We start from the raw sequence: 22287 nt of genomic DNA on the forward strand, positions 1-22287 counted from the left end.
TTCCAGCCGGCCTCTAATTATATATAGCTGGCATTCATTCCCATTGTCCTTTGCATTGTACTTTACATTTTCTCGGTTAATTTTAATTAACCACCTAATGCACCAACGAAATGTTAATTTTCTGTAACATTAGTTTCCCTTAACCGTTGAATTTTCATCGTGCAACTCAGGTGTGCGCTAATTACATTACGTGCACATAATTTCGCTTAACTAGTTTATTGCTGTTTTCGAACCGAAATACAAATATCTCTTTGAATATTCGGCGTTATGTTCAAATTAAAACAAGTTTTCACTTGTTTTCACTCTTGAAACATATTTAACGTTATCAGAACTTCAAAATATCAATCATAATTTCTCTCCAAAATCACGTAATTTGACTAAGCAATTTCTTTTATTTTACCTTTAATTTTATTCAACTTTCCAATACCGTAGAAAATCGGAAGGTTGTGATACAATAGAATCTTAAATAAAGATAAAACATAATGCAAATCAGGACAGTGCATTTAAGTAGAATGAGGGCCTCGGGAGCTGAAAGTCGATTGGAAACGAGAAAACTTTTTCGCCATTGTTGATATACGTATTGCAGTCGAAAGTTACGAATGCGGATTTGCCCGGGGCTCGCGATTAAGTTCGATTCGCCGCGAGAGCATCTATCCGCCGATCTGTCCGCCGCAAAGAATCATTACGAAGCGCAACCGGCAAACCGGCCTGATTTCATTTGCATGCTCAGACTTGCCCGAGCTTCGATATTAATTGGAAAAGCAATTTTATGCAACGCGACAACATTTAAAAGGGACCGTCTGTGTTATTGGAATGTGCATTTTGGCTCGGTATGCAATTTATCTCGAATAAAAAAGTGCCTTGATTTCCGGCGTAAATAAAAGACATTCCGAAATATTTTATGAAATATTTTGCATTTTTGTTATATAAGAATATATAATAAAAATTTCAATATAACATACAAAAAGTATACCAACATAAAAAAAAACAATGCACGCGACATATTTACTCAATGTACTAATATTACATACGAAATACATATTAAATTTTACAAAAAAAGTATTGTAATTAATCAAGTGTTTTAATACATAACCAAATGCCTACATAATTTAGAACTTGTATAATAATAAATAAATACCTTAATGTTATATTTCAGTTTTACAATAAATGTGAAAGGCAATATCATATAATTTATATTGTAAAATTTTCTCTGTGTCATAATCACAATATCATATTAACGTAATATTTTTTAATTCTTTGCCAAAAACGATTCAAGATGACTGACCGATAATAGAGCGCGCTTAAAGGGGAACTGTCAGCGCTGTCACGATATGCAACCTTCTCGTCGCAGTGCTAAAAGAACAGTGTCGCTTTAAAGCGTCGTGAACATTAGTTTAATCGCTCTTTATACGCGGATAAATAATGCGTAAAGATAAACGTTAAAGCGTAAGTTCTTAAAGAGGTTGATCGCAGCCATTTCAAAGTTCTTTTTCACTTAGTGCGGCAAAACGGTAGAACATCTCCAACTTTGTAAAATATCGTATTACTATTGTATATTACTAAAAGATTGTATTATTTTCTTATTGATATAATTGCACCTTTTTATATTTTTAACTGCCGTTCAAGAGAAGGAAAGAGTATAGTGAAAAATTATCCGTGCATACCGAGTCATCTCGTGAATCTCATCTATTTCTCAATACGTAAATATCGATCTTTCGTTGTTGCGAATAGCTACCTATCGCGCGAAGATAAAATTCCAAAGTGATACAATTAATCTTGTATCAACAACGAGTCGCGGCTAGTGTATTTTTGTACAAAGAAATTCGATATTAAAAAAGTGAATGTGCTTACAGAAATGGTCCGTATTCCATAAATTCCCGCGGCATGTATCGAATATGCATCATAATAAACGTTAACTCGAAGTACACAGAGCACGTTTCAGCGTTGCTTCCTATATTGCTGTCATAAATCTAACAAGTCGGCCTGACATTAACCACCGACTGCCGCCTATACGTCTGATCGTGACACCGATTCGACCTTCACGTCCGATAAAATAGTTGTCTATACACTCCCTCGTATTATTTACACCGATTTAATGAACCGCGTCGAAGCACCGGTGCGAAACGTTCTGCGAGCTACTCGTTTAAAATCACCACGGCACTGGAAAGTCAATTTGTAAAACTTTTTCTGCAAGTTTGTCATAGTGTAAATACTCGTTTGTCCATCTTTCACATGACATTCTCGTACATAGAAATAACAGTTGCGAAATATTTCTTTCTACCGCATAGGGGAGATATTTTATTATTTATATTTATGTTTATGTTGTTCTGTTTTTATATATTTATATAGTTATATAATTTCAAAAAATAAAAAATTTACATACATATATATAAGTACTCGTTATATTTTGTACGGGATATTTGTTGTCGTACATTATATTTGGTAAAATAATCACCTATTTGCATTCGCAATTAACGCAGTCATAGTACTGTTACATTAATTTTGTAATCGAAAGTTAATATTTCTATGCGAGCCAAATATTGTAACGTTATCGGTCGCATTGGAAAAAATGGAAAAAAGATATATTTTTCAACAATCATCCTCAATAAACATGTTTGCCTTACTATTCAACGGTTACGAGAATACATTGTGTCAGTAATGGAGATTTTTATGGCACGATTAAATGTGTTCGCTGCAATAAAAACGTACGAGCTCCCGTGCGCTGCAAACGCTGGAAATATTGTTAATATTGATTTAATAAACCACGCCGTTCTCATCGCGACAGTAGAAATGGCGACGTTGCGTAAACAATGAGAAAGGAAAATATTCCGGACGAAATTTTCTTTCTTCCATGACGAGCTCACATGACCGAGAATTACGATGTAAAATAGCCACGATCGATCTTTTTCTATATACGAAACTAAATTTTATTTTTTGATCAACGAAATATCGTCGCATGTCCATCGTGAAATTCATTAACATCATGTTGCACATTTGACAGAAAAACGATGCATATTTCACTGCGGAAAACGTTTGCCAATCTGTTTTCCTCACGATTCTTCGTCGGCGCGATCGCACAAGCGAATGAACCATCGAGTTTTGAGAAATAAATCTCGATGTTGCCGAGATTCGTCGTGGATCAGTAGAGTGGAAAATTGGACTGCGTCACCGTGTTTGGTTCACGACAACATTTCTTGCTTTTAATATTCAATAAACAAGGAATTTGTACTCTGTCACGAGATATTTTCGCGCAACTTTTGTCACTCGTTTTGCGGTTGGCGAATTTCTTTTTTCACGACGATAAATCGTAAAACGTAGATTTTTAACGCAAATTTCAAATATTGTAAATTACGTTAATATATCGCATTATATTATAAAATAAATATATCAAAAATAAATAACGACAAGAAAATTACTGTATTATTCTAAAAAAAATAAAAAATTTTTTAAAGACTTATAAATGTGCTCATAAATAAACAAGAACATTTTATATGAATAAATAACATACTTATTTAAATTTTTGCATTATTGTTGAATATTCCGTGAGATACAATGCAGTCGTCGATCTGTTTATTCATCCCGAGGACGATCTATAATGGCGCCGCATCAAATCCATGTTATGATTGATTAAATTTTTATTCGTTAAATCTTTATTGGGTTTTTACACAAAAATAACAATATTAGAAAATTATACCAATTGAGAGTAAAATTCGTGTACACGTAGAATTTACAAATATAAATCTTTTATTATTATATTTCAAGATTAAAATTATTTTATTCAATAAAGAGAGCGCAATATAATTGCATGTTAAACGTCTGTCCTAATTAAATGCACTGGTAACATTTCCAATTAAGTGCCATTGCAGGTTGATAAAATAGGAAACGCAAAATATTATACTTTAGATATATCTTGCTACGGGTTTAGTATTAGTTACCTATTTTGCTTGCATTTATTGATTTTTTCAGACTAATATTGGACTTTTTATTGATCTTACAATTAGTTGTATTTATGTAGATATTTCTAGTCATTTTGACTTCTATTAGAAATTGAAAAGGGAGAGAAATTTCTTTTATTGCCAGCGAAATATTATCTAGTAATAAGTATAATAATAAATATTATCTAATAATAGTAATCTAAAGAATGTGTAAAAATAAATATTTTATATTCTTACTATTTATAATTTGTTGAAGGATTTATTTTAATATGATTTTGCTTTAATTGATATAATGTTTAGTTATCAATAAAATTGATTGATTAAAATTTTTATAGTAATATATTTCATAATAAATTGAGAGAGAGAGAGAGAGAGAGAGAGAGAATAAATGTATATATTTATGACAAAATTAATAATTATACGTTCATTCACTCAACCGTGACGTTATTTATTATCACATTACATAAAATTTAATTGATAACTTGACTTTGCAGTTTTAGTTAAAGCAAAGTTTAAGAACAGTTTTTCTAAACAAGATTTAAATTATAGACAAATGGGCCATAAAAAATTTGGATAAAATTAACATATTACGAAAATAAGTTATTTTCATTATACATTTAATATACAATTAATAAAATCACTAGCACTAGCACTTTTTATGAAATTAATTAGAACCTAGAAATAATTAATATGAAATTAATTAGAAATTAGAAATTATTAATATGAAATAAAATTTATCAATTGAAAAAACGTCTTCTATCCTTCTTTTGAAAATTGATATTCTACAATAATTTACTCTTGCAATGTGTACACGAATATCGAAAGAAGTTAAAAGTTATTCGAATTAATCATTAAATCTATTATTAAAATTTATTTGATCTAATTTACTTTAGCCATTAGCTAGGTATTTTAAGGTAACGGATTCTACAAAAAAAATCTATAACCTCTACAAATCCATTAGTTCAATCTAAAATAAAAGTTTGTCACTCACCGATCGATGCGCAACAGCGGAGTTGATGATATTGCCATACTGATCTGTAACATACAAATAGAAGATTTAAATTGTAACAGCACTCAAAATAATTAAAATTTAAAAAAATTATTATTGTTGTACTCGTCAAATTTTCTTTTCAATGCATACACTAATAAACAGATATTTAATTTACTAATTTTATAAATTCTGAAAAAATTCTACTTATTAAGTAGAAATTTTTACAGCATTATAGCTTTTTCATATCATAGACTTTCTCTTTAATTCTCTCTCCTGCTTAAATTACTTAAAGAAACAAATTACGATTAATCATACAATTCAAGCACATACGTTATTAATACATATAATTAATATACAAATAATAAATTACCTTAGGGTTGCTCCGCTGATGCCTCCTAGGTTTTTCCTTCTTTTCAAGTTGTCAAGATTGATTGCACTTATAGGATCCATTGTATTTACTCGAAGAAAATGATTTATTATAGTTCATTGCTGTTCGTTATGCGATATAATAAGAACAGACACTTTGCATGGCACTCCCGAATTGAAATGCGTAACATTTTGTACACGGCGCTATCAAATTAGGTTCAACACTCTGTGTGGCATTGCCAAACTAATTAATACAACGATTCATTCGCGGCACATTGAAAACATACGCACACTTTGTATACTTTCGAATTACGTCGTCGTGAATTAATATATTTCGTTCCGCGTGAGGATTGTACTCGTAAGTCAACGAAGTGTCAACAACAATTTCGAACGAAATAATACTTCGACACACATCACTCGCGAAATTACAATCATTTCGATACGTTTATGGGTCGCTAATTATAATAAATGTAGGAAATGATCATATTTTTCGAATAATTTGATGATACGCGGAGCAACAACCTTCCTATTCGAGTGTCACTGTAAGAATGAGGATAGGTACGAGTATGTCAACAATAACACGTCGTACGCCGTGAAGATCAAATACCTTCGTATGACTACGCATTTGTTGTCATAAACGTTGAAATATATGTGACATAAAATTTTCATGCTCAATACTTTGTATTTAAAATTAAATTTAATGGCCCATATTCACATTTATCTCTAAATGTGTCTCTAAATACAAACATACGTATAAAAACATATTTAGAAGCACATTTAACGGTAAATGTAAACTCAGAATACGGGCCATTGTATATATAATATCGAGATATAAAATTTAAGAAAAAGATGTATTCTAAAAATAAAATTTATTTTACTTTGATCACCATAAATTTTTAATTATTATTATTAATTTTATTATATCATTAAATTAATTTGCCAAGTTATGCTTTACGAAATTTTCATTTTTTTAGTAATTTTATTTAACGTTAAAGAATTAAGATTCTTCTCTCTTCATTTCTCTTTTAATTTTAATAAAATCAATATAATAAAATGTAATTATTGCAAAAAAGTGATAATTTGTTATTTTTCTTTTTTTATAATAAAATATACGTAATAAACGTATCTTTGTTTAAAAAATTAAATAATTATTTTTTATTAATACTAATAATGATTATACCTACAACAATAATTACATGAATGTATTTTATTGTATATTACAATATTACATATTATTGTATATTATATATAATAATAATATAACAATATATAATAATATATAGATATGTTAATAATATAGACATTGAACATTATTTCGTAATTAATCGATAATATTTTTCTAACGATCTGAATGCCTTTTTTGTTACAGAGTCATGACAGCTGGCAAGGACACGATAGTGACCAGGTAAGCGTTCAAAACTTGAAAAAGTACAATTTATATATTAACACTTGTCAGATGCGAAAACCATCTCTGCGTCGCTTATTCACACATACTGTATTCTTTATCGACCGTGTTTGGTTTGCTTCTTTCGGAAAGGCACGCTGACTCTATGAAATTCTTTCGCAATTTGCATGTTGATGTGCTAGTCTTGCGCAGAAATGTCACGTTTGTTCGTTCACCGAGCTTCGTGTCTTGCACAAAATTTTCCGGGCTCTGTGGTAGAACGGGTGGAATGCAAATCGTACGCTCTTGTATACACTCCAATCTTATTCGCGTTCTGATTTTCCTATATGCCTTTGTGCAACACGGTTGCAATAAATGTATTCATTATTATACCAAAGTGTCTCTAATATTAAAGCACGAAATTCGCATTCTTCCATCCATTTTAATATTAAGTTAATGCAATCTTACTGAATTACACCTAAATATAAAGATGCATCAAAATTGACGTATATTTAATTTACAATTAATCTCGAAATAAAATACAGGTTATTTATTTAAATTTGCACAGGTATATGAAAAATTTTACCAACTTTAAAAGGAATTTTAAAAAGTAAGGAATATGAGATTTATGTTACACATCTACATATGTCGCATAGTTTTTCGTAATTTTACATTTCACAATTTATCATCAGCTATCATATAAAAAGATCGAATTTATCAAATGATAAACAATTAACATTGCAAATAATTAGCGCGACCGCGCATACCTGATCTGAATAAATCTGCACATGTAAAACGCGCGAATAGTTACAAACATCTGTGGGGGGGGGGGGGGAAGAGAAAAGCGATTTGGATGAGAGTGATGCATGCGATCTGCAGAGCTCTTATATCGTCGTCTGGTTACACGATTACACAACGCGCGCTGTATCGAGACGCTGTTATTAAGGGCGCAGCTGTTTAATGACGTTGCGGCGCGACTTGCGAAAATATTTGTCAAATCGAGAAACAAAGAGAGAGAGAGAGAGAGAGAGAGAGAGAGGACGGAAGGAGGGGAGAGAGATCAGACGCCTATCGATACCGATGATCGATTTTCGATCGCGATTACATGCCGACAACGCAGCTGCTGCCGACGCTCCTCTGCTCGCCCGTTGAGTTTCTCGATGTACAATACGCTGCCAGATGGATGCGAATTAATTAATTCCTTATTACACAGAAGTACCGTATATAACGGGCGAGCGCTTGATTAAACGCGATAATAGTCCGTCAAGTTGCAACATGCGAGGGAGATTTAATACGCATTCTCTATCGTGATACCTTTATTGTATACAAGCTCTTTGATAATTTACAAAATATATTTTTTAATTTAATCGTCGAGATAAAACATGGAGGGGGGGGGGGGAAAGAACTGAATACTCACTCTATTGTGATACCTTTATTCTATCCATGCTATTTGGTAATTTGTAAAATATATTTTTGTTTAACTTCTTTCTAGCCAGCTAAATGAACAATAATTTTTCTCCATTTATTATTCTCTCATTGCAATTTCTATTATTATAAATATCAACAATTCATGGTTATTGCTCACACTTTTCACCACGGTATTATAAACGAATGCTATAAATGGATTGCCAAGGCACGTCAGGCGCATTGCTGGGAGGCTACGAAGCATCCCTCTGATAATACAATATAGTCTGCGAAATGCCGTTGGAGAGAAATCTGAGGGCAGGCGAGACACTTAACAATGGCGCGGCGTTGAATGTGATTTAGTGTGGCGTTTAATCGGATCTATCTTGGGGCATCTGTTGTGTCTTACGCCGCCGGTGCTTTGGCATCGAGGATACTCGGAATACTATCGCGATTGTCGCATGCTGTACTCGTTGGGAGATCTTTACAGAATTCTGTCGTTACAAAATTTCTGGAGCAATAAACGCGATTAATATATTAATAAATTTAACACCAGATATATGTAGTAGATTTAGATATAAAGTCAGTTTTAAATTAATTTTAGCTTAAAAAAAAAAACAAAAGTATATTTAAATACTAAATATATTAAATACTAGTATAATAGCATAATGATTGGATTCTAAATAAAGTTTTTCATAAAGTAAATTTTTTAAATTAGTATTATAATTTCATGATAAAAAACATTTTGTATTTTTGTTGAAATTTTCTTGTGTAGAAATTTTTGTGTTAAATTTTTAACATACTCTTATGTTAATACATATAACGTAATACTGTTGTTATGTTATTTTAACTTTTCTGGATTGAGTTAATGTTCACTGTTTCTAAGAATTAAAACAACACAATAACAAGTAAATCTTACGTTAATTCATATTTTTGTGTTAATTTTTTACATATTATTTATGTTATTTGTTTACATATTTGCCTTCCGTTAAATTAACATTAAAATTTAGAGTGGATAAATTGGCAAACGAGAAATGTGTTAAATTTAACACAAAACTTTTTACCGTGTTCTAACGTAATTATAACGAATATAATCATGAAATTTAGGCATATAAGATAAAAGTAAAAAAAAAAAAAAAAAAAAAAAAAAAAAAAAAACGTAATAAATATAAATGAAAATTTTATCCATTTGCAACGTCGAAATTCAATTCCGTAAATGTAGATATCATTTTGCTTTGGATGCGGTACGTAAAATTGAATCTCGCTCGATGAGTTTTTGCTATAGGTATATCCTTGCACTCTGGCGAATCGTGTTGTTTTTCAATGACCTCTTCGAACCCTTCTGAGAAGAAAGAGGGAGAGAGAGGGAGAGAGAGTACTCTCCGGCCGTCTTCTTGTTTCGGATATCCACAATACGCGTCATCCGCCGCGTCATCCAATGCTCTCTCCGCGAGAAATTCTATTCTCTTTTCCGGAAGTACAAAGCGCATCGCCCACGTCCTTTGTTGTCGTGCATCGACTTCATCTCGTCTCTCCCTCCTTTTAACCCTACACAACTCTCTGCTTTGTGGACGGTCTCTCAAAGGGACCGTCCCTTCTTCCGAGTCCTCTTTGTTTTCCCGCGAGCCAAGCCCTTCTTCGAAGCTTTTTCCCTCGCTTTTCTCGAGTCACATTCTCGCGCTCTAAATGCCACTGGCAAACTTCGAAGCTTATTGTCGGGAAATTCTGCTGTACGAGAGACGTCGACGACGGCGGCTCAACTGTAAACGGGATTTCGGATTTATCTATTTATGTGATGGTAATTGCACGACGCGAGACTTTCGTTGACGTAAGGTTCCAATCGGGACGTTTCGCGAAACGGCTTTATTTCGACCGGGAAGCTACTTCTTTCGCATTGCTAATAACATTTTCGCAGTACGTTCGTTAACAGGGCTTCAGCTTAACGGTAATTTTCTTCTTCCTCTTGTTTTCCTTTTGTCTCTCTCGTCTTGTCTCTGCTCTACTTCATTCTTCTGCGTTTTCCACGACGGGCCTCGCATTATTCGTAACGTGAGTAAAACGAAGTGGGATCGTTAGCAGCCTAAGTTTCTTCTTCTGGTTTTTTTTTCTCTCATTATCAGGACCGCGAGGGATCATGCCGGGACCATCGAGACCAGGCGGAGTACATGAATCTCTACAAAAAACAAAAGAGAACAGGATACCGTCCACAACACACGCGCTAATTATGCGGTCTCTTCGGAGAACCACAACAGTTTTGTCTCAGGAAATAAATGGAAAGCGATATATCTTGTGGCTTTGGTACATACATTATGGTGCTTCTCTTCTAGTACTTGTTTAGCGAAAAATATAAAAATATAGAATATATTAAGTGGTTGACATATTAATTAAACGTATATATATAAATATATCAATTATATAATTTTCTATTCATTTCTTTTTTGCAGTTTTTTTTCTTTCCTCACGTATCTCAATCCTTAAAAAATTATAGTGTATCACGCTCTTTTTTTCCGTTTTTTTTTTTTTTTTTTTTTTAATATATAAGGAGGAATAGTTTGCTGACAATTTTTGAATATTTTTAATTCACAAGTACGCGCGGGAACTTAATCAGTATTTCAACGAAATCGACATACTTCCGCCTGCTGATCGCAATTGCTTTAATCGAAATTGCTTCTAATTGCGTAAGGTACATTAAATTAAACATAAATATCACCATGTAGTCGTGACGACGTTGGCAAAGGTGTTGTATTTCGAGCGATGCTAAATCCCACGATGCATAATGCACATCGTTACGTGTTAAAGTAAACATCGTGATTTTACCGACACGACATGTTTTACCGATTTGTATAAAATTGTGCGTATTCCGTAATTAATCTGTAGATTTCAAATTATAATTCCACTGCGCATCACTATCGCGTCACTTTTTGATATTCTTTTTCCATCCGGAAGAATCGATCATTCCTATTTTATCAACTGAGCGCACACGTATGGATCGTAAATTTCTTATAGGTGTCACTTGTGGTTTTATTTGACGATGGTACTCTTTTTTTACATAACAATTATACGTATTAAAAATAAAAAATTTAGACAATTTTAAATTGTAAGAGTAAGATTTTTTTTTTTAATTTCTAACTGACAATAAGCAAGAATAAAATAGTAAACTTATAAACAAATGTTATTATGATAAGAAATAATAGAATTTTTAAATATTATACAACAATAAATGTGCAAATATCTTGCAGAAAATATTACCAATTATATATTTGAATAAAAATATAACATTTTTTGGTATGAAATATTATTTATCAAAGTATTAGATTAAATTTTAAATAATAGTTTGATTAAACTTCAAATCGCAGATAAATATCAATTTATATTCTCACGCCATTTTTCGTTCCGTTTTATTGCCTCAAGCGCTTCGAATATATTATTTTAACAGTGCTATTGAAAATATGTTTAATATATATATATATATGTCGGTTTCACTGTATTTCTTTTTCCTATGATCGATAAAAAAATAACTAAAACATGGAGAGATAACGGAAACTTACGAAAGATTTTCGAGGCAATTTTGTGCGGCTGTTATACGAAATTCGGTCAAAGGTCACCGGACAACCCTTTCACCTTAATTGGCCGGACACAACGCAGCGCTTGTCCTCAATTTCACGTTATTCGCCATATAACGTCAGCCGCTCTTGCTGTTGAATTTCCCGTGATTGACGAAATTTTCGTCAAGATCGGCCCTCAAAGGACCACTCAAACGATGTTTCCGCAACGAGCGCGACAACTCGTCTCGGTTCATCGATCCTCTTGATGATCAATGATGAATTTCACCGGAATGTAAATTACAGTTCGAATTAAAAGCTCCATTGTTTTACCATGCACCGTTAAATTGGCATTCCCGATATTTCGCTCAAATTAGGACACAATAAGATTATTATTGACACACCGAGTTATATAAAAAGTACACATACATATGTATACTTAAATGATTGCAAACTATATGTAAGGTCTTTTTTATTCCTTTAGCTATAAAATCAGCAATGTCTTTCGTATAATTCTAGAAATGTAATAATTATAAAAAAAAAAAAAACAACTGAGATTTATTATATTTCGATAATCATTGCATTTAGATTTTTCTTCTTTTTCGCTTATCATTTGCGAAAAATTTGGCGCTTATATATTTTAGCGGATTCGTTGAATTTGAATGCCCTGTGACCCTGGATAAAAAACTGGTTCCTGCTGTTGACGATACGGTCTGCTGTCGGCTCGAGTCACGAGGTATATTTGTTACTTTTTTGTGGAGATTTATAAAACATTAGCAATAAAAAAAATCTCATCACATATTCGCGAATCGCGTTTACGTACGTACTTTTGTAGCCTGAAGAAATCGATTATAACTTTGTACTCGTTTAATTCCATTTCATTGCAAATACATGCTCAAAGAATAATTTTGATTCATTCAATGTACTAAAATATCCACGGTGCGACGAATAAAAACGTGAATAAAATCTATAGAATATATGTAAGTATTATAAATGAGAAATCTCTCTCGTTTAATCAGAGATTAAAACCTTGCGATAGAGGCTTCTTTATCCGGCCGTGAACTTTGCAATATGATACATCGTTTTCACGGGCATAAAAGGGGAAAAAAAGGAAGGAGCGCGCCCATGTGTCCGTTGACAAGAATGGAATTCGGCATCGCGCGCGATGCGGCAAACGCGGGGACTCGTGCCGTGAATTCCACGTGTAAAAAGTCGCGATTCCCAGAGGCGGCCGATAAAAGCAAAGCGTGAAACGTCCTGTCGGTTGGTCGCTCTCTCACGATCGACCTCGCACGAACCTGGGAAGTCACGGTCTACGTTTTCAGCATGGTTTATAACTCTTTCGGTTGCCCGTTCTCGCGGGCTCGTACTACACACGACGAGTTAGAATCGCCAGGAACGAAGGTGTACGCGATCGCACCCTTCGAAGAAAAAAAAGCTCGGTTTTTTTTTTTTTTTTGCGAGAGAATCGAGTTTGAAGATTGCTATACGCATAATACCAATGTTGATCCTCTTAAAAAGTTTGTTAAAAAAATTTTAACGCCTACTGTTCTAAAATCGAATTCAAGAAACTACAATAAAGAAAAGAAATTAAATGTAATGCAAAATTAATTATATTGTGATAAACTGATATAGCGTTAAGAAATTTTTAAAAATTTAAGGAGTAATAAAAAGAGATAAAAGAAGATGGATCAAGAGAAAGCTTTAACACATAATTCTAGAAAGATGCGTGCACATATACTGTTAAGAAAAAAGTATAAGAATCTTTATAAGCGCTCTGACTCATCCATCGCATGTATTCCGCCCACATTTGTCTCGTTCAATAGCCTCATTTGACAGATCATTCTGTTGAATAGATCTACAGATAAAATCCTGTAGATGCAAATAAAAATTTTAAATGACTATGTGCATATAAAATAACTTTTTGTATATCTGTTTTTTATTTTTGATATTTATTCTTTTCTCTGTAGATTTTTTTCAATTTTTTTCTACTCTTCACAAGAGAGTCTAAAATACACAAAGATTATGTAGATTTATATTAAAAAAAAAAAAAAAAAAAAAAAAAACGGGAAAAACAAAATTATATTCAATTTTGATATTATTTTTCAATATCTCTCCTTTTTTTTATTGCAATCACGCGATATTTTCATAAAGATTCAATCACGCGAAACCCGTGTTTCACGTGAGGTGCCGACACGAGCGGCAACAGTCCTGCATTGAAACCTCGGTTTCCGTGCAGGTTCGTGCGATTCCGTCGGCGTTCGGCTTACTCTCGTGCGTGCAGCGCGACTTCACGCCGGTGTTCGGTCGGCCGATGACGTCAACAGCGAAGAGGCCCCGTCCGTCGTCTACCGTGAGCGGCCAACTCGAGTACGCGAGCGACGGACGAGCGCTCCGCAACGTTTCTCCTTTCCGAAGATCGGCGCACAGCAGTCGCGTCGCTTTCGCGTCATCGATAATTGCCGAGAGTACCAGTGTGAGAATCACGAGTGCGCGCCTTTTGTGATTACGTGAAACCGCTCGTATCCGCCGCCGTAACTCCACCGCTAATATCGTAGGTGATCGAGACAGAAAGAAGAAGAAGAGAAGGAAGGAGAGAGAAAGAGAGAGAGAAAGGAGAGTGGCAGGAGCGTCCTAACCTCTACCGACCGGCGGTGATCTTTTGGACACAGTGCGTAGTGATCATTCGATGTTTCTCTCGGGCGTGTTTAACGGAGCATGGGAATGATTTTGGAATGCGTTGGTGCGTGTCAAGGTGAGATATAGGGGAAGCGCGAGAGAGACGAAGGCAAACGAGAATACGCGAGATTGATGTCTAACGAGTAGGTATCGCGCGAAAATTCGACGAGCATTCCCGTTTCATTGGAGCGTCGCGTCGCGTCATGTCGTGCTGTAACGTGAGAGTATAACACGCCGGGATTGGATTAAGTGCAACCTGTTTTCAGTGCGCGCGCGCGCGCGCGCGCATCCACGTTCCCGCCCGTGTGTGCGTGATTAAATGTACGTGCACCTGTACGTGCGCCCGGGTGCGTTTGTGCGTCGTATGTGTACGTGTGTGCCAGTTCTCGTGTGTGCTCGTCGTCGTGGAATGCGAGGCTCGCATGTGCAGCAGGAACGGCTCGACGTTCGGTGATCTCCGACGCCGTCGTGACGTCGGGCACCGCCTCCGTCGCTCGTCGCGTTTCACACCGTGGCTTCCTAAGAAAAACACTATCAGGTAGAACGCGGAAAATTTTTTCAGCTTCGATTTTGATAGGCAAAGGCATGCGGAAGGCAGGCGGAAAATTGTTTTTGGTGTATATTGTTGCGCATTTTCATATTAAATTTTAACTTTATAAAGAAAAGAAGCCATTCTTTTTGGGAAATTATAATTTCCAATTGGTAAATTTTTGTTAAAAAATTGATTAACTCGTTTTCTAATATTTCTGCCTATTTATTGAAATTTTTATTGAAATTTCTTTTATTGTCGGTTGATGTGTACGAATAAATTAATCTTTCCTATTATATATATAAAAATAATTCTTGTATAGATTGTTTAGGTTAATAAGTTTGTAATTGTCGTTTACCGACGCGTTAGTGAGTTAAATTTTATATAATTTGGTGTGTGTATGTGTGTGTGTGTGTATTCTAATATAAAATGCCGTTACAAATGAAATTTCTTGCCTCGTAAAGTATTCTATCTGTATCAGATCTATTTTTCTATTTTAAGAAGAAAATTACTTTTGAGATAAAAAGAAATACTGAAGTTGTATCGTTGTTACTAATTTGAACAGGAATCTCTTTTTATTGTTGCTTTATTTTTGTTTTTCAACTTCTTTAATTACTCTAAAATTTACTGTCTCCATTTCCCGTTAAATGAATGTAATTCAACAAACCATTTCTCTATATTGCATTTTTCTTTTTCGTTGTAAAGATCAAATATTTTTATATATAATGTTTAAAATTGATAAAATTTTAAATGTGCTAAAATTTAAATGTTATTTTTAAATCATTTTGTGTTTTTATTGTCAATTTTTGTCTAAAGGGATCAATTATGCCTTTTTACGTATAAATTCGCCACAAAAATGTGTGTAAGAGAAATAAAATATAGTTATTATAAAATTAAAAATGGCAAAAATTGTTAAAGTTAAATTGAAAATTGAAGCAAAAGTAATATTATAAAAATGATTTTTCTCTTTTGGGAAAAAAATGAAAATTTTAATGAAATTGAAGTTTCGATTGTGTATCTACTTTGTGTTTCTGTAGAAAATTAATTAAAATCATTGTAAAACCGACATTTTGTATCGAATAATGTCCATACATGTGCGCTCTTCGTCCTGTCGAGAACATTGCTCTTCTCTTTAGAGCGTGTCGTGGGAAATGCGTCGCGTTCGCGTGAGACGTCCACGTGGAAATGGAAGCCGCCTTGTTATATCGTCGGGTTTTCCTATGCGGGGCGGTCGCTATTCGTCGCCTCGATGGGAATACGCATCCCGTGCATCGGAGCGAGACGGATAGACAACCTGTTTACGATATCCAGCGCGCGCACGAGGACGCTACTCTGGCGCACGGCCGTCACATACACAATTTCGAAACCGTTAGAAAAACGGTTGCGTTCTAAGAAAGGTCACATATGATTTTTAATATGTATCTTCAATTTGACGATTTATATAATTACTCATAGAAAGTCTTGTTTATTATTTCGTGTTAGGGATAATAACGGATTTTGCTGATTATTAATAACACTTTCATGTTGAAATCATTTCTTATTTTTATTTCTTATGAAAAAATACGTATTACTAATGATTCTAAAATAGTCGTCATGAACATACGTAGGTAGTTGCAGTGATTTTTCTAAGAGGACACGACGTATGATTGTTTGCTCGAGAGAGACGGGAATATATGCAAGAGCGTGACAATACGCGTTGCATAATACAAGGTCACCATTTGAGAATCTAGAGGTAGCGAGATTTTAATAATTTATCATTTGATTAAACATTTTTGTTGCCAATAAAATACGTCATTTTGAAACTCGGTGTGTCATAATTTTTTTCGTGGTAATATTAAATTATTTTAATCGAATGTTTTCTCTTGTAGATTTGTAATAATACATTTGTTTCTCGTGATTTTTTAACCAAGGTTATTTAAAATTTTGTATGGACAAAGAATTAATTTTTGTTTAATAATTTTTTGCAATAGTTGATTCAATTATGACATTTTATTATTGTTGTCTGATATTTTATTATTGTTATCTAAATTCAATCAGTCTTTTACTCTGCTATTGAGAAATAAATGACTGTTTGTGGCTTACTTTCACTGATCAATCACTCAAGTATTGCTGATCAAATCGAAAAATATTTTTTCTTTACGAGACGTCGTTTATATTAATTTTTATTCGTTATTACGTTCTGCAAAAAGCAGTCACCTCTCATTTCAGTTGCAAGACTTTTCTCACGTGCGAGCTTTGCGAAGGCAATGCGTTTCATTTGCATTTAAATTGTAGTAATTATAAAATCAAGGAGAAATGTGTATAGAAATGAATTGCTATTGTACTGATTTCTAACAGATATATAGTACGGGAGTTCAAATTGAAATTAAAATTAATTAAAATTATTTATATTAATCTTGTTTTCCAGTGTAAACATTTTGATTTCGCGAAGCGCATTTTATTTCACACATGAGAGAAAACACATCTGTATGTTCCGTTTTAACTTTTAATCACGTGACGCACTATCTAGTAAGGCGTAGAGCGTAGTAAAATAATTTCACGTGTACCTATTCAGGTTAATTTTCCAAAGCGGAGCAATGTGTCCCTGAGATTTATCAATTGGGTCACCTCTCAGAGCTCATATATAATACATTATGCGCAGGTGCGTAGGGCATATTTTTTCGCTTATCGCGCGTCGAGAGAGAGAGAGAGAGAGAGAGAGAGAGAGAGCTTCAATAAATATGTCGTATGAAAATATACCCTTCGCTGGATCTGTTTACGTAACTGAGTTAATTCTCGTTTATTACGCACGATATTACGGGATAGCGCGATAACAATATGAGTAATTGATTGAATGAGATTTTCAACAACGTTAAAGTAAACAATAGTTTGTGTGGCTGAAGGACATATGAGAATTAGTCGGAAAGAGTATCGTGATCGAAGAAAATTACAAGTTTGAGCAGATGTGTGTCCCATTTCTTCATATTACAATTGCCAAAATTCGATACTTTGCCTTGCATACCTGCCACTTGAAAGCAATTAGAGATGCGAATGGGAGTCAGACATGAGACCTCTGTCTCGATTATCCCTTCCTTTTGACCCCTGCGATATAATGTAGACTAACACCCACCTGCTGGAACGACATTTGGCGGGACTGGGGATCTGAAATACGAGTAGATAGTATCACGTGTACCGTTTCACCGCGCGCATGCCGTTTCGACATTGCTATTTGGAAAGGGTCCTCGAATTACAAAAAACCTGATGTATTACTCTTTAATATTAAATTAAATATACAATACATGTGAACTAATAAAATACAATAATATATAATAATGTATATTTCAGTGAAAATTAATTAGTGAAATGCAAGACTGTTTGAAATGGCATTATAATTTGCCGAAGAAATTTCAAACAAAATAAAAATAATAATCAAATTTTTTTTATAATTTATATGTATGTATTAAAAGAAAATTTATAACTTGTTAATAAACATGAAAAGTGGAAAATTTCATGCTTAATATAATAGTTCGACGTATGCAACTTCAGTAAGTAATATATAAGGAGAGTTCGTTTCTCGATATGAAACAATATAGTTAAATCGAAATTTATGCGCAATCGTAAATTACAAGAAATAAAATGGATATAAATTCCGCGTGTCGTCCGCATGCATGTCCGCGAAACCACAAGCATTATTCATAACGTTGATCGTCCACCTACCTTGTGTGTTGTGTAGTCTCGTGCGTTTGTGAGAAGAATAAAAAAAAAGATATGTGCCTCGGTGCGATCTGAACGACGGGATTAATTGGATTAATAGAACAGCGCTTTCTGTGGATTCTGCAAATAGCACAACAGTAGGATGACTACTAGAAGGAAGAAGAAGTCGCAGGACGGCTTTCTGAAGAAGGTTTCGAGTTTATTCAGTCTCGACACGGTGAGTCATTTCTTATTGAATCGAACTTTCACGTCTCGATAGCAACTTTTGTAATTTTAATCCAACAGTGATCGTGACTTGTGGCCAAAAATACTTGTGCCTAAACTATATGAAATAATACGAAATTGTTATAAAAAAACTTTGTTTTCGAAAAAATTCAGTGACAAAATTAATTTTATATTAATGTGAAGTCTAGGTGTTTAAGTGGACATTTTATCATGCCTAAGATATCTAATAAAAATGCAGTAAGTTTTAATAAGTTTTGATTTTTCGTACAATAAAAAGATATATAATATCTTTCATAATTTATTGAAAGTAATACTCTTTTTAATCTTTCTCTCTCTCTCTCTCTCTCTCTCTCTCTCTCTCTCTCTCTCTCTCTCTCTCTCTCTCTCTCTCTCTCTCTCTCTCTCTCTCTCTCTCTCTTCCTTTAAAATAATACAAGATCATTAAATTCTAATACATATTCTTTAGTTTAGAATCAACTTATAAATATATCGCGTATTTGTCACTTACTCAAAATCTTTTTCGAACTGTTATGTGTCTGTTCAAGGTACAATTATGTATCTAACAATAAGTAGAAATTGAAGTTATATTTAACTTATGCTATATTTTTCTTGGCCACATGTGGATAATCTTATTTACAAATTCTGTTGAACAATGATCGGTTGATTTAAGATTTTTATTATATAATGTGAGTTGTCAAAATTTATTTATTGATGTTATTTGCCGAAATAATAACTTTTAACAATGATTTATATAATTTTCATTTTAGTACGATAAATTAGTACCTTGAAATAGGATATATTTTAACACATCTACAAAAGTTATATAAATATTCAAATTATAATTTTATTAATATAAAACTTGAGTTTTTAAATTAAATTTAGTTAAATAAATCTAATTTGAAACTACAAGTTTTGGAAATGGGGAGCGAATTCATTTATTTGGGTGAATATTATAATAGATAATTTACATGGATGAATATTATAATAGATAATTTTAAAAAAAAGTTATATTTTCATACCTTTGCGATTGTTCGATTTATAAGAACGATAGCTCGTAAAACAGAGGTGTACCAATTACACAATATTGGATACGGAGTCAATTAGTTGCCTAAATTGAATTGAATAGCAAGATGGCTCTCTCAGTATATATGAGTATACTGAGTTGAATAATTTCGTGTCGAAGTGGATTATGAATACTTGAGAGTTGTTTGCATATCTGTTATTTTCGTTGTGTATGATGGTATAAATTAACGAATACCAGCGCATTATTGAAATGAAGCGTACTAAACATAAATTAATCGAATATTTGCATGTATGTAACATCGAATAGTAATTCTCTCGATCATAATGCAAAAATAATATTTGCATAAACGTTACGCAGATACGGGCAAATGTTACTAAATTTGCATCATTTTAATTCTTTGACTGTCGTTCGAGATTCTATGAAAGGAAGAGAGATTTATATTTCTTTTTTTATTCACATTTTTTATTGACATAGAAAAAGTTTTCGTCCTACCTGCTTTATGACAGTTAACGAATAGAAGCCATTTATTACATTTTTCTCTGGAATACGATTGCGCCGCGAAACGAAATGTCGCAGAAAAGCTTTGCGGACAGAGTAAAAACGGAGAGAGTAGCAACGCGCTAAAAGGAAAAACAATTCGCAAAAACAGTTAGAGAAGGAAAACGTCGTCGCGACGAAGTTGGAAGAGACGCGAGCGAGGAAAATCGCGGAACCATTTTTCTCGCTGGCTTCACGACCGGCTTCATGCGATAAGAGTGCGTCGAATAGCTTCACGAATGCGAAGGAGTGGGGTATGAAAAGAGAGGACGGAGTGGAAATAAAAGAGAAACCGTGGAACATAAACAAGACCGTAGAAACACCTGTCGACTTTTCTACTGTTAAAGAGTAACTTCGACGGAAAAAAGACAAACATGAAGTCTTTCTTATCTACGACAGTGTTATCTTATAGTATCATGATCAATTAAAATACCTGCTGAATCGGTATTATTATTATTAAATTTTTAAAAAAACTCAATGTTAATCTAACAACGTTTTCTAACATATAAAAAATAATTTTTAATAAAGTTTTTTAATCAGACTACAAAATATTCATATTATTTATTTAATATCCAAATTATGTTTTATGATTATTTATCTATATCTACTAGATTTTTTGTTTAATTTTAATAAATTTTGATATATTATGTCTAACAATTAATTTTTTATTTATATTTCTACACATATAATGGATAATTTGTAAAATTGACAATTAAAGTTTTAGAGTTTAATTTTAATTATTTTAATATTAAAACCCGGATATCTGGACTTGAATAATTAAATAGTAATTATTTTACATTAGTTGATAATAATAATAATTTAAATATATTAGTTAACATCGGCAAATAGAAATCCATAAGTCTAATCATTAATTTTTTCGCGTAATGCGCACACTCTATCGTGTCTTTTTATTTTCGAATCTACGCTTCTGCAGGAGACGGCAATTTATTATTCTTAAGAAAATTTGCGGCGCGTTAACTGGCTTTATCGAGTGCCGCAGAGTGTAGTTTACATTTGCGCCCGATCCCGACACGGTCCAAGCCGCTTTGAGAATCCTAAGTCAACCTAAGTCAACGCGAACTCTCCTGAGTCTCGCAAACCACCAGCGTAAGTCAACAAACGCTCGACGCTGCATTCCGAAACACACAATGTTCGTAAGCCGATATTCATACACACATACACACAACACATGTGCGCGTATGTGTATGCTGTATCGTTGTTTGCACGAAATGACTTGTCTCTATGGACGCTTACGAGACATCCTTAAGTGGATCGCTCTGGTTTTTTTATCAGCTGTCAGGCGACTCGTTGTGTGTCAAATTAAATGATGAATTACGACAAAATGATGAGTGAAATCGAGCAAGCGAGTTAATGAATCATGCATGGAGTGCTGATAATGCGCGCAAAAGATATCGTTTACGCAATCGATATTACTTTTATCGATATTTCGAACATTGCCATTAATAAACATTACTTTATTGTCAATTATTTATGTCTCTTTGGATTTTATTCGTATTTACGTGCCAGTTCTATTTGCATATTACTGTAGATATTGTAATTCGTACGATTTTCCTAAAGCATTGAGGAAAGAGTCAAATCAAATTGAACCGTGTGACATTTTTAATGTTTCTAAAGTAATATTTATAATTATTATAAATATATAGTTATATGCGTCTATATAACTGTATTATACGCTTAAACTTTCGCTAACATTTCTTTTACTATTTAATATCAAAGAACTTTTTTTATTGACTCTGTTTTATTATATCTCAATATCTTCCTACTATTTATATTTTCTTAGCAATATTTTATATGGAGAATCTGTGACGTATTTTCTCTAATCATCGCACGCTATATTTAAGGATAGCAAGGTTATCACGGTCCAATTAATGCGTTCTCCACGCTCGTTTAAGTATACGTTACGAAACACATAGCAAGCGAACAGGTTGCCGTTAATTGTCTCGGCGGATTGACAAGC

At 33.3% G+C, this 22287-nt stretch overlaps 1 protein-coding gene across 11 annotated transcripts in view; it reads left to right on the forward strand.

Moving 5' to 3' along the window:
• The window catches only part of LOC140663666 (disks large 1 tumor suppressor protein-like), a 337014-nt gene that overhangs the window by 206573 nt on the left and 108154 nt on the right, over nucleotides 1–22287 (forward strand). For all 11 annotated transcript variants that reach the window (XM_072888001.1, XM_072887999.1, XM_072887997.1 and 8 more), the window contains one exon: nucleotides 6662–6697. In XM_072888001.1, the coding sequence (XP_072744102.1) occupies nucleotides 6662–6697 (36 nt within the window). The remainder of the gene's footprint in view (nucleotides 1–6661; nucleotides 6698–22287) is intronic.

This window comes from Anoplolepis gracilipes, chromosome 3 (assembly GCF_047496725.1).
Source record: "Anoplolepis gracilipes chromosome 3, ASM4749672v1, whole genome shotgun sequence".
Taxonomy (NCBI): Eukaryota; Metazoa; Arthropoda; class Insecta; order Hymenoptera; family Formicidae; genus Anoplolepis; species Anoplolepis gracilipes.